This window comes from Puma concolor, chromosome E1 (genome assembly GCF_028749965.1).
Source record: "Puma concolor isolate L17-30 chromosome E1, mPumCon1.1.hap2, whole genome shotgun sequence".
Taxonomy (NCBI): Eukaryota; Metazoa; Chordata; class Mammalia; order Carnivora; family Felidae; genus Puma; species Puma concolor.
The window spans coordinates 58,139,654-58,153,509 of NC_141680.1; the positions used below are offsets into that span (position 1 = coordinate 58,139,654).

The window sequence follows — 13,856 nt, forward strand, 5'->3', positions numbered from 1 at the left end:
GAAGGGCCACATTCCAGGGTTTTGGATGAAACCACTCCTGGGCCCTGTGAAACAGCAGTACAGCAGTTGAGTAAACAGGCCAGAATTCAGGGCGGTGGTCAGGCTAGAGGTAAACTTCAGGAATTGTAAGCTTGGTGGTGATGAGCAACTACTCCATGATGGTGGCTGAGGTTGCCCTGGAAACTTATATGAATTTGTTGAGATGTCTTAGGGTGGGCTGTGGGGTTAGATGGACAGGAAAGAAAAGCCAGTCAGAGAAGGAGAAAACAGGAGCGAAACCCAGGAACGGGGCTGTCAATAAGAAGAGGCCAGGCTGGGGTCACACAGGACAACGTGGGTGGTCCCCAGTGTTGCCCAGGACCACCCCCATCCGTGCCCGTTCCACCACCCTCGGTGACGTGACAGTCGTCCCTTTCCTGGGAGCAGCTGTCTTTTGTCTGAGATTGTGTCCTTCCCGATGCTGGAGCATCCTCCCTTCTGTGAAATGGTGGAAACAGAAGATCGTGGGTTTTTTTCTTAATGCTTTTACTAGAAACAATGAAGAGACAGCGCCTCTTTGTTAGTTATCCTCTCCCTGCTTAAAAACACACTATGTTTCGGCCTGTGAAATATAAAGACGGCAGCAGAGGTAGAGGGGAGGTGAGGGGCCAGATCGGTGCGAGGGGTGGGGAGATGCTGATGGCCTTGGAAGGTGGGTTAGGAAACCCTGAGTAGAGAGAGTTGCGGGTCTGTTTCTGTTTTAAACTTGGCCTTGAGGAGTAGGGGATTTTTGACGTGGTGGAGATTTGAGCCAACACCCTGAGGGCTGGGACTAGTGGAGGAAGAGGAGGGAGGATTCAGGGGGGAGGGATGAGGGAAGGCCACTCCAGGCAATGACTGGGGGGGGAGGGGTGCCCAGAGAGATGCTGAGGGCCTTCTGCTTCCCTCCCAGGGCGAGCCACCCTTGGCCCTGGGCCTGTCCACCCGGAAGGCCCTCAGCATCCTGAAGGAGCAGCTCGAGGCGGTGCTGGAAGGACACCTGAAGGAACGGAAGAAATGTCTGACGTGGAAGGTGAAGGAAGCTTCTTCACAGGGAGCCCAGAGCCTGAGTGGGATGGCGGAGAGGCGTGGGAGGCCCGTGACTCTCCCCGTGACCCTGGGCTGCCTCGCAGACTCATGTCCTGGGTGTACTTGGTGCAGGAGCCCAGGAGGAGACCGAGGCAGCCCTGGGGGGGAGGGGGGGTGGGGGGGGCAGCCAGTCGGTTGGAGGGCTGGGGCAGGGTCAAGCAGCTGTGGGAGGAAGGCGGCCAGATTCCAGCAGGACGCTGCGTCCCGGCTCCTTCCCCGGGCCCTCGCTCCCCGCCGCCCTTCCTCACCTCCTCACCTCCTCACTTCCTCAGGAGATGTGGAGAAGCAGCTTCCTGCACCACAGTAACCGCTGCTCCTGCTTCCACTGGCCGGGCGCCTCGCTCATGCTGCTGGCGGTGCTGCTGCTGCTGGGCTGCCACGGGGGCCAGCCGGCGGGCAGGTGAGCTCCCTCCCTCCTCGGAGCTGCCCCACCCCTGCCTCAGGTTTAGCATGTCTGCACCCCGCCCCCCCCCCCGCCCCCCACCCGGGTTGTTAGGAATCCTCAGTCCCTTGGCTGGCTGCTGTCAGCACCAGAACCAGACATGCTTTCCAGAAGGGGCCGGGGCGGGGGGCCCCTCTCCCTGCTAGAACCCCCTTCACTCCTTCCTGCCAGCCACGGGGCCGAGCTGGTGAGCGCCTCGGCGCTGTGCCTCCTGCTCCTTCTCAACCTCATCCTCATCGGGCGGCAAGATCGGCTGAAGCGCAGGGAGGTAGAGCGGAGGCTCCGAGGGATCATTGACCAAATCCAAGGTGAGGCCAAGGGTCAGGCGTGCCAGGCGTGATGCGTCGGAGCCCTGTGAGCTCTTCTCCCGAGTCCCAGCCAGGAGCCTGGCACACGGGTGGTCAGCATTCTGGCGGCTGTTGGCGTCAAGAGAGTGAGAAGGCTCACCTGCCCTCTTTTGAGCAGGACAGTGATAGCCAGGGACACCTAGGCGCATGCAGGTGGTGGCCTGGGCACGGCACGCGGGCTTGCTAACGGTGGGAGACTAAAAGAGAACACCGTCTCTTGGCAGGAGAACAGCGAGATTTTTCCCTTCCATGTCTGTCTTGTCCGGTGGTACTGGGCCAGGGCAGGTGGGAAGATGGGCCAGAGAAGTCTAAGACCTGCAAGAATCAGGGGTGGGGGCCCGGAGCCGGGACCCCCAAATGGAGCAGCCCTGATCCTAAAGAAGGGGGTTGCTCAGTCAGATTTCTGCTTGTCCTTTCATTCAGGTAGTGGTTACACCCCAGCTATGGATCGGGGGTGTTAGGTTCTTCTGAGAGACGGTGGTTCCCACTTCCCAAGGGCATGTGGTCTTGTAAGAGAAACACCTGTTGTCTGAGACCTTTCTCTAACTGTACTGGGCAGGAGACATTTGAATGCTAAATGAGGGGATGCCTGGGTGGCTCAGTTGGTTGAGTGTCTGACTCTTGATTTTGGCTGAGGTCATGATCCCAAGGTCATGGGATCGAGTCCCATGTCGGGCTCTGTGCTGAGCATGGAGACTGGTTAAGATTCTCTTCCTGTCTCCCTCTGCCCCTCTCCCCCACTTGCATTCTCTATCTAAAATAAAAAAAAATTTTAAATTATTATAAATAAATAAATAAATAAATAATAAATAAATAAATGCATGCTAAGTGAGAAGACGTTGCTTCATTCTGAAATGACCAATGAGTTGCAACCATGTGCCAGGCACAGGAAGTGACTGAGAAAGATGGGCCCTGCCCTCCGAGAGCTTAGTCTCTTGCTCAGGAAGCATCCATGGCTCCCTGTTGCTCATCAAAGCAGCCCAGAAACTCTGGCCCAGGCTCCAACCTTCCTTTCCAGCCTCTTCTCATGCTACTCACCCTCACGTGAAAACTACTCCCCAGTCCTAAAACCACTGCGGACTTCCCTGCTTCTGTGCCTCCGTCCTGCTGTCCTGCCTGCCCTGCTCCTTCCTCACTCGGCTCTAACTGAAGATCTTGCCCCTCCTTCAGGACCCACCCTTTTGCCCTGAAGCCACCTCTGATCACATCAGCTCCTCTGTGCTCCCTGCAGCACTGGGATCTTTCCTAATACTCTGAGCACACGCTTGCCTTGCTTTGGTGTTATCTGCCCACATGCATCTCTCTTTTCGGTTATGGCTCCTCAAGGGCAGGGACTGTGTCTTCTTTGATCTTTGCACCCCTCAAAGCCCTCGGCCGTGGTTATGAAATGTCTTTGAATGGAACGGGGCTACAAAGAAGAAGAGCTTCAGGTGTTCAGAGGCCTTGGCGGTGCCTGGGCTGGAGCGGTGGGAAAGGCTTCACAGGGGAGGTGACCTTGGGCGAGTCGGAGTGAATGGTGTGGGTTGCGGCAAACCTTCTGGGAAAGGAAGGAGAAAGAAGGCCGCGCTCCATGGTGTGTGCTGCTGGGTGGCTGGGGTGTGGGGCTGTGGGTGAGGTGCTTTTCCTCTTTCCATTCTCGTCAGATGCGCTCAGGGATGGCAAGGAGATCAAGTGGCCGGATGCCATGTACCCAGACCTCCACATGCCCTTTGCACCATCCTGGTCCCTGCACTGGGCGTACAGAGATGGACATCTGGTCAACCTGCCAGTTAGCCTGTTGGTGGAAGGAGACATCATAGCTCTGAGGCCCGGCCAGGAATCGTTTGCCTCTCTGAGGGGGATCAAGGTAGCTCAGGACTTTTCTCCTCCCCTGGAAATGCCGTGGGAGCATCCACAGGCAATGGTGGGAGGGCCCCAGGGCTTAATCCTGAAGCTTCCTGGCCAGCTCACAGGCTTCTTGGCAAGGGCTCTTAGGAGAACAGAGAAGGGCTAGAATATTTTTCTCCTTCTTGGCCTGTTCTTTCTTTTCTCTGCCCCTTAAGCTTGTGGGAATCCAGTTCCACAGCTGCCCCAACCCTCCGCCCCACAGCTGACTCTTTGCTAACTGATGGTCCCTAACCCAATGAACTGCTTCCATTTAGCTGGAATTGTCAAGGAAGGGTGGCTTCCGAATGAACCTGTTAATTGCCCTCAACCTCCTCCCCCTTCCTCCCTGGCAGGATGATGAACACATTGTCTTAGAGCCGGGAGACCTGTTTCCCCCTTTCTCTCCACCCCCTTCCCCCAGGGGAGAAGTGAAGAAAGGGCCACAGAACCCCCAGCAGCACAGACTCTTCCGTGTCCTTGAGACCCCCGTGATTGACAACATCAGGTAGGGTTGCTACCCTGCCTTCCTTCTGTCCCCTGACTTATCCTCGTCCCTAGTGGCTCTGTGAGCTGGGGGCAGGGGGTGGGTGATGAGGAGCCTTGTTTACGCTGAGGTTCCCTTAGGGCAGGCACCTCTATGGGGTCTTTTCTTTAGTGTCTCATGAGCATTCCTAGACTGGGTGATTGTTCCTCTCCCCCCTGTTAGAACTCTGAGGGGACAGCTCTGGAGGCTGCCCCAGACCCCTCTCTTGGGGGGCGGGGGACTTGGTGGGGGCCAGGGAATAGGAGAGATTGCCTGACTCAGTGATGCCCCGTAAAGGTGCGTGTTTCTGGCCTCTTCCTGAGAGCTTGCACAACTGTAGGGTCACCCCTTTCTGCAGGTGGTGCCTGGACATGGCCCTGTCCCGCCCAGTCACTGCTCTGGACAACGAGCGGTTCACGGTGCAGTCGGTGATGTTGCACTACGCTGTGCCTGTGGTCCTGGTGCGTGAGGCGGGCCGCGCAGGGCAGGGGAGAGGGCCAAGAGAAAGGGGGAGCCTCAGGGCCAGATTCAGGTGAGCGTGTGAGTGAAGACAGGGATCCCAGAGTGAGCTGGCCAGTGCTGGGGTTGGGGGCATGTAAGTGGGCAGAGGAAAGGGAACCTTAGAGCCCGAGTGTCTCTCTGGGTGGTGGGGGCTAAGGCTGCACCTCTCCTGTGCCCCAAAGGCTGGCTTCCTCATCACCAATGCCCTGCGCTTTATGCTGAATGCCCCTGGGGTCACGTCCTGGCAGTACACCCTCCTCCAGCTACAGGTAACCCCCACCCTATCCCGACTGTCGTGCTTTGCACTTTCTGTGGAGCCTGGGTCCCCTCACGGTGCCCTGACTGTTCCTTCCTCTCTGTAGCCCCAGGGTCCCTCAGGCTTCAAACTTAAGAATGCCTGCTTTCCTTCTTCTCTTCTTGCCCTGGACAGCTGTCCCTTTCTACTCAGGGAATGGCTTCAGGGCCGGGGAAGCCCTTCCCTCCCTCCCTCCTTCCAGGCCAGCAGCTCCTTGGGAGCCTTCAGTGTGGTTCGCGCTTTCCCAGGTGAACGGCGTCCTGCCTGTCCTCCCCCTGCTCTTTCCAGCCCTCTGGGTTCTGGCGACCGCCTGTGGAGAAGCCCGCGTCCTGGCTCAGATGAGCAAGGCCTCTCCCAGCTCCTTGGTAGGTTGTTCCAAGGCATCTGGGGGACAGTGCGAAAAGAATACAAACCAGGAGCAAAAAGAGGGTGCCCAGCGAATGGGTGCAGACTGTGGGCCCGGCATGTGGGCAGGACTTGGGCAGCTCTCCAGGCCAGGCCTGGGAGAGGCCGGTGAGCGTCTGTCCTGGCGCTCAGCAGACAGGGGATTCGGGGACTGCCCAGGTGTCCTTTACCAACGGCGTTCGGAGCCTTGCTGGCGTGGGACCCCCCACCTTCCAGCTCAGAGGCCTGTGTGAGGGTGGCCCCCTGAGCCGGCTCCCTCTTCTCTGTGCAGCTGGCCAAGTTCTCGGAGGACACTCTCAGCAGCTATACAGAAGCCGTCTCCTCTCAGGTATGCTCACCTGGGACACCTTTGGCCCCAGGCCCCCGTAGGCACCGACCCGAGCTCCCTCAAGCTGGCCCCTTGTGGAACCCTGGGGCTCCCCTGCCTTGTGGCCATTGAGTCTCCTGTCTCATGAGGGCAGCGCGCTTTGCCCAGACAAATGCCTCTCCAACCCCAACTTCCTGGCATCCCTGCACTGTTTCCTCTGTTGGCCCCAGAGGCTATCTCTAGGGAAATAATGCTGGACTTTGCCTCTTCCGCCAGGAAATGCTACGCTGCATTTGGGGTCACTTCCTGCGGGTGATCCAGGGGACGTCGCCAACGCTGAGCCATAGTTCCAGCCTGTTGCACAGCTTGGGCTCTGTCACGGTGAGGCTGTGCCCCGTGGGAGGACCCCGCCTCAGCTGGCCTGCCGCCTGGCTATGTGTGGGGTGCCTTTCTGCCACTTATGTGGACCCTGGCAAGTTGGGGAATGCCAAGCCCCCTTCCCAATTCCTGTCTCTCCCTGCAGGTCCTATGCTGTGTGGACAAACAGGGGATCCTGTCATGGCCAAACCCCAGCCCGGAGACCGTGTTGTTCTTCAGTGGGAAGGTGGAGCCCCCACACAGCAGCCACGAGGACCTAACAGATGACCTGTCCACCCGCTCCTTCTGCCACCCCGAGGTAGAGGAGGAGGTATGGCCGGCTCCCGGGGATCCAGCTCTGGGCCCGGCCGGTGGCCTCAGGGAGGGCGAGGCTAAGAGGGAGAAGGACAGCTCGAGCACCATTAGGATCTGCTGGGCAGTTGAGGCGGAGCCCCCACAGCCAGCAGTGAAGGGACATAACTGCCCTGCCTCCTTGGTCCGTGGCAGCCGTTGGGACCCCAGTCCGAGGCCTGTGCTCCTTGTTCTCTTCAGCCCCACGAACGAGATGCCCTCCTGGCTGGCTCCCTGAACACTTCCCTGCACCTTTCCAATGAGCAGGAACGCGGTGACTGGCCCGGTGACGGTCCCAAGCCCCCTGAATTCTACTCTCACCACAAAGCACATGGCCGCAGCAAACACCCATCCGGCTCCAATGTGAGCTTCAGCAGGGACACAGAGGGTGGTGAAGAAGAGCCTGGCAAGGTGAGAGGAAGGTGGAGAGCAGCCGTGGGGTGTCCCGGCCTCCCTGCCGAAGAGGCTATGGGGTGCAGATGTCACGGCCTCCATTCCCAGGCCACCAGGCTTGGCCAGGCAGGGCCGTCTCCCAAGGCCTCATCTGGGACCCTTCCGGGAAGTAGGCCCTTTCTCCCTTTCTGGATTTCACGGATGGTAATTGGTCGGGGTGAGGCCCTTTCTCCTAGTTACCACCTTCTAAAGACAGAAAGCTGGCGGCTTCCTCTAAAATATTTCCACCCGCCTGAAAGAGATCCTTCATTGTTCCCTCCCTGGCCTGGGTACTACCATCGTTGGGGGTAGCTACTAGAAGCAGCTGAAGGTCAGCAAGGGCAGGGAGAGGGTGTCGGGGAGGGATGCACAGAGCGTGAGCATGAACCCTCCAGTCTGATGCTGTCCTCTCCCCTCCACATTTTCCTTGAGGCCCAGCCCGGACTGGAGGGCGAGCCGTACGAAGCGGAGGACTTTGTGTGTGACTACCACCTGGAGATGCTGAGCCTGTCACAGGACCAGCAGAACCCCTCCTGCATCCAGTTCGATGACTCCAACTGGCAGCTGCATCTTACCTCCCTGAAGCCCCTGGGTCTCAACGTGCTGCTGAACTTGTGTAACGCCAGCGTCACGGAGCGGCTGTGCCGGTTCTCAGACCACCTGTGCAACATCGCCCTGCAGGAGAGCCACAGCGCCGTCCTGCCCGTGCACGTACCCTGGGGCCTCTGCGAGCTGGCCCGCCTCATAGGTATGCTGGCCGCCGCTTCCGAACCTACTGGTGCCCTGTGGCCACATGGAGAGCGCCGTCAGCCCTCTTAGCTTCTTTTTTTTTTTTTTTTTTTTTTTTTTACTGTTTATTTATTTATTTTGAGAGAGAGAATGCAAGCAGGGGAGGAGCAGAGAGAGGGAGAGAGAATCCCAAGCAGGCTCCATGCTGTCAGCACAGAGCCTGATGTGGGGCTTGAACTCATGAACTGTGAAATCATGACCTGAGCCAAAATCGAGTCAGACACTCAACCAACTGAGCCAGCCAGCGCCCCAACCCTCTTAGGCTCTGACCACCCCCTTTAACCAGGCACCGTTCAGCAGTGCTTCCTCATCTCGTCTTGGAAAGTAACCAACAGCGGGATGAGCAGGGGAAAGGAAGCAGCCCAGCCTGACTGGGCTTGTCTCCGTGCCAGGGAGGGCGGTGCAGGTGCTTCCTCCCGGACACTCTGAGTTGCTATCCCTCCCCCTGCAGGCTTCACTCCTGGGGCCAAGGAGCTCTTCAAACAGGAAAACCACCTTGCACTCTACCGCCTCCCCAGTGCCGAGATGGTGAAGGAAACCTCGCTGGGAAGGCTCTCCTGTGTCACCAAGCGGCGCCCCCCCCTCAGCCACATGATCAGCCTCTTCATCAAGGACACCACCACCAGTGAGCCTTCCAGGCTTGGCCAGCATCAGGCCAGACCTTCCTGGAGCTTGGCAGGGTGGAGCTTCTTTTAGGCATCCCTCTTTAGGGGCAGCCCTGGCAGATGAGCGCTAGATAACGTCCCGAGTCTTCTTTGCACGTGGCAGGGATTGGATTTGGGGACTGGGGCTGGGATGGCGTGGCCACAGGGGCCGGGACTGTTTGAAGGACGGGCGGCCTAGTGTCTGTATCACAAGCCCGGTACCTCCCACATAAGCCTGGGGTATTGTGTAGAGACCCCCAAGGTCTCCTTAGCACCCTTCTCGAGGATGGCAGGGTGTTCCCTGAGTGAGTGAGCTGGGAGGAGGGCAGCAGTGGCTTGGGGCACTCACGGCTCAGCCTCTTCCTCCCTGCCTCAGGTACAGAACAGATGCTGTCCCATGGCACGGCGGACGTGGTCTTAGAGGCCTGCACAGACTTCTGGGACGGGGCCGACATCTACCCTCTTTCGGGTTCTGACAGGTGGGTGAGGAGGCACACGCCAGTGCTGGTCGTAGACCGCCCTGCCATCTGCCTTCCTGCTGGCCCACGGGCAGGGGGGCATCTCAGGACTGCTCGCCTCACTCCTGCCCTGCTTCCCTGGCAGAAAGAAAGTGCTGGATTTCTACCAGCGAGCCTGCTTGTCTGGCTACTGCTCTGCCTTTGCCTACAAGCCCATGAGCTGCGCCCTGTCCTCTCAACTCAACGGCAAGTGCATTGAGCTGGTGCAGGCGCCTGGCCAAAGCAGCATCTTCACCATGTGCGAGCTGCCCAGCACTGTCCCCATCAAGCTCAGCACCCGCCGCAACAGCTGGAGCTCTGACGGTACTGTGCACGTCCGTCCCTGTGGGGGCCCCGAGTGGGGAGGGCTTCTGGAGGGCCGTGGAGTCCATCATAGCAGAGGGGACAGTGGGCGCAGCATCAAGGTGGCACTCACCGCCTGGTGATGTGGGCCAGTCCCTTAGCCTTCTCGTGGATAGGTAGGTGCTTGCTCTGCTCTCCTCTCCTTATAGGTTTCTTGTGACACTCCGGTGGGATACTGGATAGCAAAGGGCTTTCTTTGAAAGTTATAAAATAGCAGTATTTATAGAACATTGGCCTTACTTGAATCAGACAAAAGGCCAGGTCACAACCCTGCTGAAACAGAGGGACTCAGAGCCACCCTGCCCCTCCCCACTCCACCAAACAGACAGACTCACAGCGGTCTTATGACCCAAAAGACCATGAATTGAGGCCATTGCTGAGAGTGAGGGCAGCCCCCTAGCCTTGGACCAGGGCTGGGCTCTATCGTTACTCCTGAGGATTGTCACCTGACTGATGAGTACCTCTCGTTGTCTTTTCTCCTGTGTCCGTTGGCTCCTTTGTGTGTCTTGGCTGTGTGTGTGCGTGGCTGTGTGTGGTCCCCCGGGGCCCACGTGCTCATTGATTTGGGTGTGGCATCTGTGTGTGTGGCCTGGGCCGCCTCCTGGAATCTGCTGGTTCCTGGGTGTTCCTGGCCGGGCTCTGTGCCTTGTGCCTACCTGAAGAAGGGATCGGGGAGGTGCTGGAGAAGGAAGACTGTATGCAGGCCCTGAGCGGCCAGATCTTCATGGGCATGGTGTCCTCCCAGTACCAGGCCCGGCTGGACATCGTGCGCCTCATCGACGGGCTGGTCAATGCCTGCATCCGCTTCGTCTACTTCTCTTTGGAGGATGAGCTCAAAAGCAAGGTGGGGAGAGCCACCCCTCTCTGCTGCCCCTGATCCTTTCTCCCATGGGCTTGTGGGCCCATCTGTTCATGGCCATCTGCCTTTTGCAGGTGTTTGCAGAAAAGATGGGCCTGGAGACAGGTTGGAACTGCCACATCTCTCTCACGCCCAATGGGGACATGCCTGGCTCTGAGATCCCCCCCTCCAGCCCTAGCCATGCTGGCTCCCTGCATGATGACCTGAATCAGGGTAAGGGCGAAGTTTTGTGGTGGGGACGAGGTGGGTGTGGGCACTTCTCTCCTGGGAGCTACAGCTAGAAAGAGCCTCCGCAGATCCTTCCTGATAAGTACATTCCCTTGGAAAATGGCTCTCGTCTCCCCGCGGTAGCAACAGTTGACAGCGAGGGAGAGGAGACCCAGATGCGGGAAGTTCTCTGCCATCTTCAGGGCAAGGAAAGGCCCCCAGAAAGGCTGATTCCAAGGTGAAGGACAGGCTTTCATCTCCACAGTGTCCCGAGATGATGCAGAAGGGCTCCTTCTGATGGAGGAGGAGGGTCACTCTGACCTCATTAGCTTCCAGCCGACAGACAGTGACCTCCCCAGCTTCCTGGAGGACTGCAACCGGGTATGACGGCAGGGTCTGTGCCCCTTCACCCCCAGAGGTAGCTGAATCGCTGGCCCTGAGAAGGGGGGCAGGGAGGGATGGACCCTCCTCCCCAGTCCTGAGGCTCCTGGCATCTCTGCTCTCTCCAGGCCAAGCTGCCCCGAGGCATCCACCAGGTGCGTCCCCACCTGCAGAACATTGACAACGTGCCCCTGCTAGTGCCCCTGTTCACCGACTGTACCCCCGAGAGTGAGTACCGTAGAGGAATCTGGGCTGGACGAGCTGGGGAATCCAGGGGGCTGGAGCTGCGGGTGTGCCCTTTCTAGGGAGTCAGAAGTGACAATCGTTCCATGATATTCATACTCCTGGGGGTAGGATTGTCCCCAAGAGGGGCCTGCTTCCCCTGTCTCCTGCTCTCCTGCCCCGTGGGTCTCTTCCCAGAGCCTCACACAGGGCTCCGCCTACCTGACTCTTGTGCCCCCCGACTGCATCCCACCCCAGCCATGTGTGAGATGATCAAGATCATGCAGGAATATGGGGAGGTGACCTGCTGCCTGGGCAGCTCTGCCAACCTCAGGAACAGTTGCCTTTTCCTCCAGAGCGACATCAGGTCAGGATGACATCCTAGAGCGGGGGCTTACACGGGCTGGGGCATGTTCCACGGCTGATCTTGCCCTAATTGGGACCGAGGGACCTGGACATGGTGGAAAGAGAGGGAGCAGGTGCTTGCCTAGTCCTATGGGAGATGGGATGGGGTCTTTGCGGAGTGTCGCTGAGGGGTATGCTTTCCCCCTGCGCCGAGCAGCATCGCCCTGGATCCCCTGTACCCATCCCGCTGCTCCTGGGAGACCTTTGGCTACGCCACCAGCACCAGCATGGCCCAGGCCTCGGATGGCCTTTCTCCCCTGCAGCTCTCGGGGCAGCTCAACAGCCTGCCCTGCTCCCTGACATTTCGCCAAGAAGAGACCATCAGCATCATCCGGCTCATTGAGCAGGTGGGGGCTTGGGAAGGCGGTGGGACGTGGGGCCTGCATGGGGTGGGGAATAGTGACACAGGCTCCACCTGGGCTCCCTGGGGCAGATGTACCTGCAAGAGAGCCTTTCCCGGGCACTGTTATTTGCCTCCACCCTTTCCTAGCAGGAGCATCTGGGGCATCTGGCTCTTGGCTGAGATCTGTCAGCTGTAGGCCTGGCCACAATCTGTCCCTCCCGGTCCCTAGGCTCGGCACGCCACCTACGGCATTCGCAAGTGCTTCCTCTTCCTGCTGCAATGCCAGTTGACTCTGGTGGTCATCCAGGTGAGGTGGGGCCGGCACAGGCATTGCCCCTCCCCCGCCCGCTTCCCCCGCCTGGGGCCAGTTGAGTCTGAGGTGGCAGTTCTGGGGGATGCGGCACAGCCTAGGGGCCCCCTAGCCTCTGTGAAACCCCTGGGCTTTCGGTAATGACCCCATCAGCAGAATAGTGGCCCCTGTGGCCCCAGCTCCTCTGGGCACCTCTCTGGGCACAGGGCCAGGCGGTCCTGGGGCTCCAGGCATCCCACTGTTTGCTAGAATCTAATCATGCTTCCTGGGCTCTCCTGGTCCAGTTCCTGTCTTGTCTGGTTCAGCTGCCACCGCTGCTGAGTACCACTGACATCCTGTGGCTGTCCTGCTTTTGCTACCCTCTGCTCAGGTGAGAGTCATTCTGCCCCTCCGTGCCCAGGCAGGCAGGGTTGGGATGTCACCGAGCAGCCCCAGGAGCCCAGGTTCTGTGAGACCCGCTTAGTGCTCACGTCTCCTGGTGCAGAGGGCACTGGGGGGCTCTCTCTCCTTCGTCTTATCCCATCTCCTCAGACCTCCCCTCGCGTCCCAAAACTCCCGAAAGGCTACCCATGCGGGAATTGGGGGACAGAAGGCCACAGTCACCACGCTTCACCAAGTCCCTGCTTTTCAGCATCTCTCTGCTGGGAAAGCCCCCGCATAGCTCCATCATGTCTATGGCCACGGGGAAGAACCTTCAGTCCATTCCTAAGAAGGTAAGCAACGTGGAGCCCTGTGAGCCTGGGCCTTTCCTGAGGGACGGGTGCATGGAGGGGACGGAGCCTTGGGGGAGAGGTAGGGGCCTCCATCAGGACTTCCGCCAACCGCAGGGGAGGTGGTGGTGTGGAGCCGGGAAGCGTCCTCCACCCCTGGGCCTGCCCGCGTCCTGGAGAGCCCACCGCGCCTGGTGCCGGAAGGGCCGCTGCCGTGGGAGTGACAGGCCTCCCTCTTCTCTGCAGACCCAGCACTACTTCCTGCTCTGCTTCTTGCTCAAATTCAGCCTCACCGTCAGCTCGTGCCTCATCTGCTTTGGCTTCACGCTGCAGAGCTTCTGTGACAGCTCCCGGGCCCGCAACCTCACCAACTGCTCCTCCATCATGCTGAGCAGGTGGGTCCTGATCCCACCCCCCCTCGCCCGCCCCCTGCCCACTTTCCCGGGGCCCAGAGGGGGCTGAGTCCACCCCTTGCTTTGGCAGTCATGCCGACACAGCTCCAGCCTGGTTTGACGACTTTGCCAACGGACTGCTGACGGCCCAGAAGCTCACGGCGGCCCTGACCGTCCTGCACACGGGTGAGAGGCTCCCAGGGAGGGGGCCGGTGGCGGCCGGTGGGGCACCCCGGGGGTAAGGCCTCGGCCGGTGGGAAGTCTAACACTGCCCACTGGCCGTTTTCTCCAGTCTTCATTTCTATCACCCACGTGCATCGCACCAAGCCCCTGTGGAGAAAGAGCCCCTTGACAAACCTCTGGTGGGCCGTGACGGTGCCCGTGGTGTGAGTATCTCCGGGCGGAGGTGGGGGAGGGGCAGGGGACTTGGGCAGAGACTAGGGGGCTCGAAGGCAGGAGTTGAGCCAGAGGTTGAGTGCTGTCCCCCTTGAGCTACTTGTACTGGGAAAAGCAGGGCAGGAGGCAAGAAGAGGCAGGTTCACGCAGGGCTGTCACTTCCCCCCTGCAGCCTGCTGGGGCAGGTGGGCCAGACGGCAGTGGACCTACAGCTGTGGACACACAGGGACAGCCGTGTCCACTTTGGCCTGGAGGACGTGCCTCTGCTGACATGGCTCCTGGGCTGCCTCTCCCTGGTCCTTGTGGTGGTCACCAACGAGATCGTGAAGCTGCATGAGATTCGGTGAGCTGCCAACTGGGCACTCCCTCCAGGGTCAGGCGCGTTCCCCAAGCCTGTCACCTCCT

The 13,856-nt window shown here is 59.5% G+C and overlaps 1 protein-coding gene across 15 annotated transcripts in view; it reads left to right on the forward strand.

Moving 5' to 3' along the window:
- TMEM94 (transmembrane protein 94) overlaps positions 1–13,856 on the forward strand; it is a 33,786-nt gene that overhangs the window by 18,606 nt on the left and 1,324 nt on the right. For 6 of the 15 annotated variants that reach the window (XM_086688040.1, XM_086688043.1, XM_086688030.1 and 3 more), the window contains 29 exons: positions 932–1,051; positions 1,380–1,507; positions 1,721–1,857; positions 3,540–3,742; positions 4,116–4,267; positions 4,644–4,746; positions 4,969–5,055; positions 5,330–5,446; positions 5,758–5,814; positions 6,070–6,174; positions 6,317–6,481; positions 6,703–6,912; positions 7,366–7,681; positions 8,174–8,347; positions 8,743–8,845; positions 8,970–9,187; positions 9,889–10,070; positions 10,160–10,298; positions 10,558–10,673; positions 10,802–10,901; positions 11,154–11,262; positions 11,458–11,647; positions 11,873–11,950; positions 12,238–12,323; positions 12,585–12,666; positions 12,910–13,058; positions 13,147–13,241; positions 13,348–13,441; positions 13,624–13,794. In XM_086688040.1, coding sequence (XP_086544166.1) covers positions 932–1,051; positions 1,380–1,507; positions 1,721–1,857; positions 3,540–3,742; positions 4,116–4,267; positions 4,644–4,746; positions 4,969–5,055; positions 5,330–5,446; positions 5,758–5,814; positions 6,070–6,174; positions 6,317–6,481; positions 6,703–6,912; positions 7,366–7,681; positions 8,174–8,347; positions 8,743–8,845; positions 8,970–9,187; positions 9,889–10,070; positions 10,160–10,298; positions 10,558–10,673; positions 10,802–10,901; positions 11,154–11,262; positions 11,458–11,647; positions 11,873–11,950; positions 12,238–12,323; positions 12,585–12,666; positions 12,910–13,058; positions 13,147–13,241; positions 13,348–13,441; positions 13,624–13,794 — 3,986 coding nt within the window. Of the gene's footprint in view, positions 1–931; positions 1,052–1,379; positions 1,508–1,720; positions 1,858–3,539; positions 3,743–4,115; positions 4,268–4,643; positions 4,747–4,968; positions 5,056–5,329; positions 5,447–5,757; positions 5,815–6,069; positions 6,175–6,316; positions 6,482–6,702; positions 6,913–7,365; positions 7,682–8,173; positions 8,348–8,742; positions 8,846–8,969; positions 9,188–9,888; positions 10,071–10,159; positions 10,299–10,557; positions 10,674–10,801; positions 10,902–11,153; positions 11,263–11,457; positions 11,648–11,793; positions 11,839–11,872; positions 11,951–12,237; positions 12,324–12,584; positions 12,667–12,909; positions 13,059–13,146; positions 13,242–13,347; positions 13,442–13,623; positions 13,795–13,856 lie in introns of those variants that run through there. The other 9 variants (XM_086688042.1, XM_086688032.1, XM_086688037.1 and 6 more) reach the window with 6 other exon arrangements.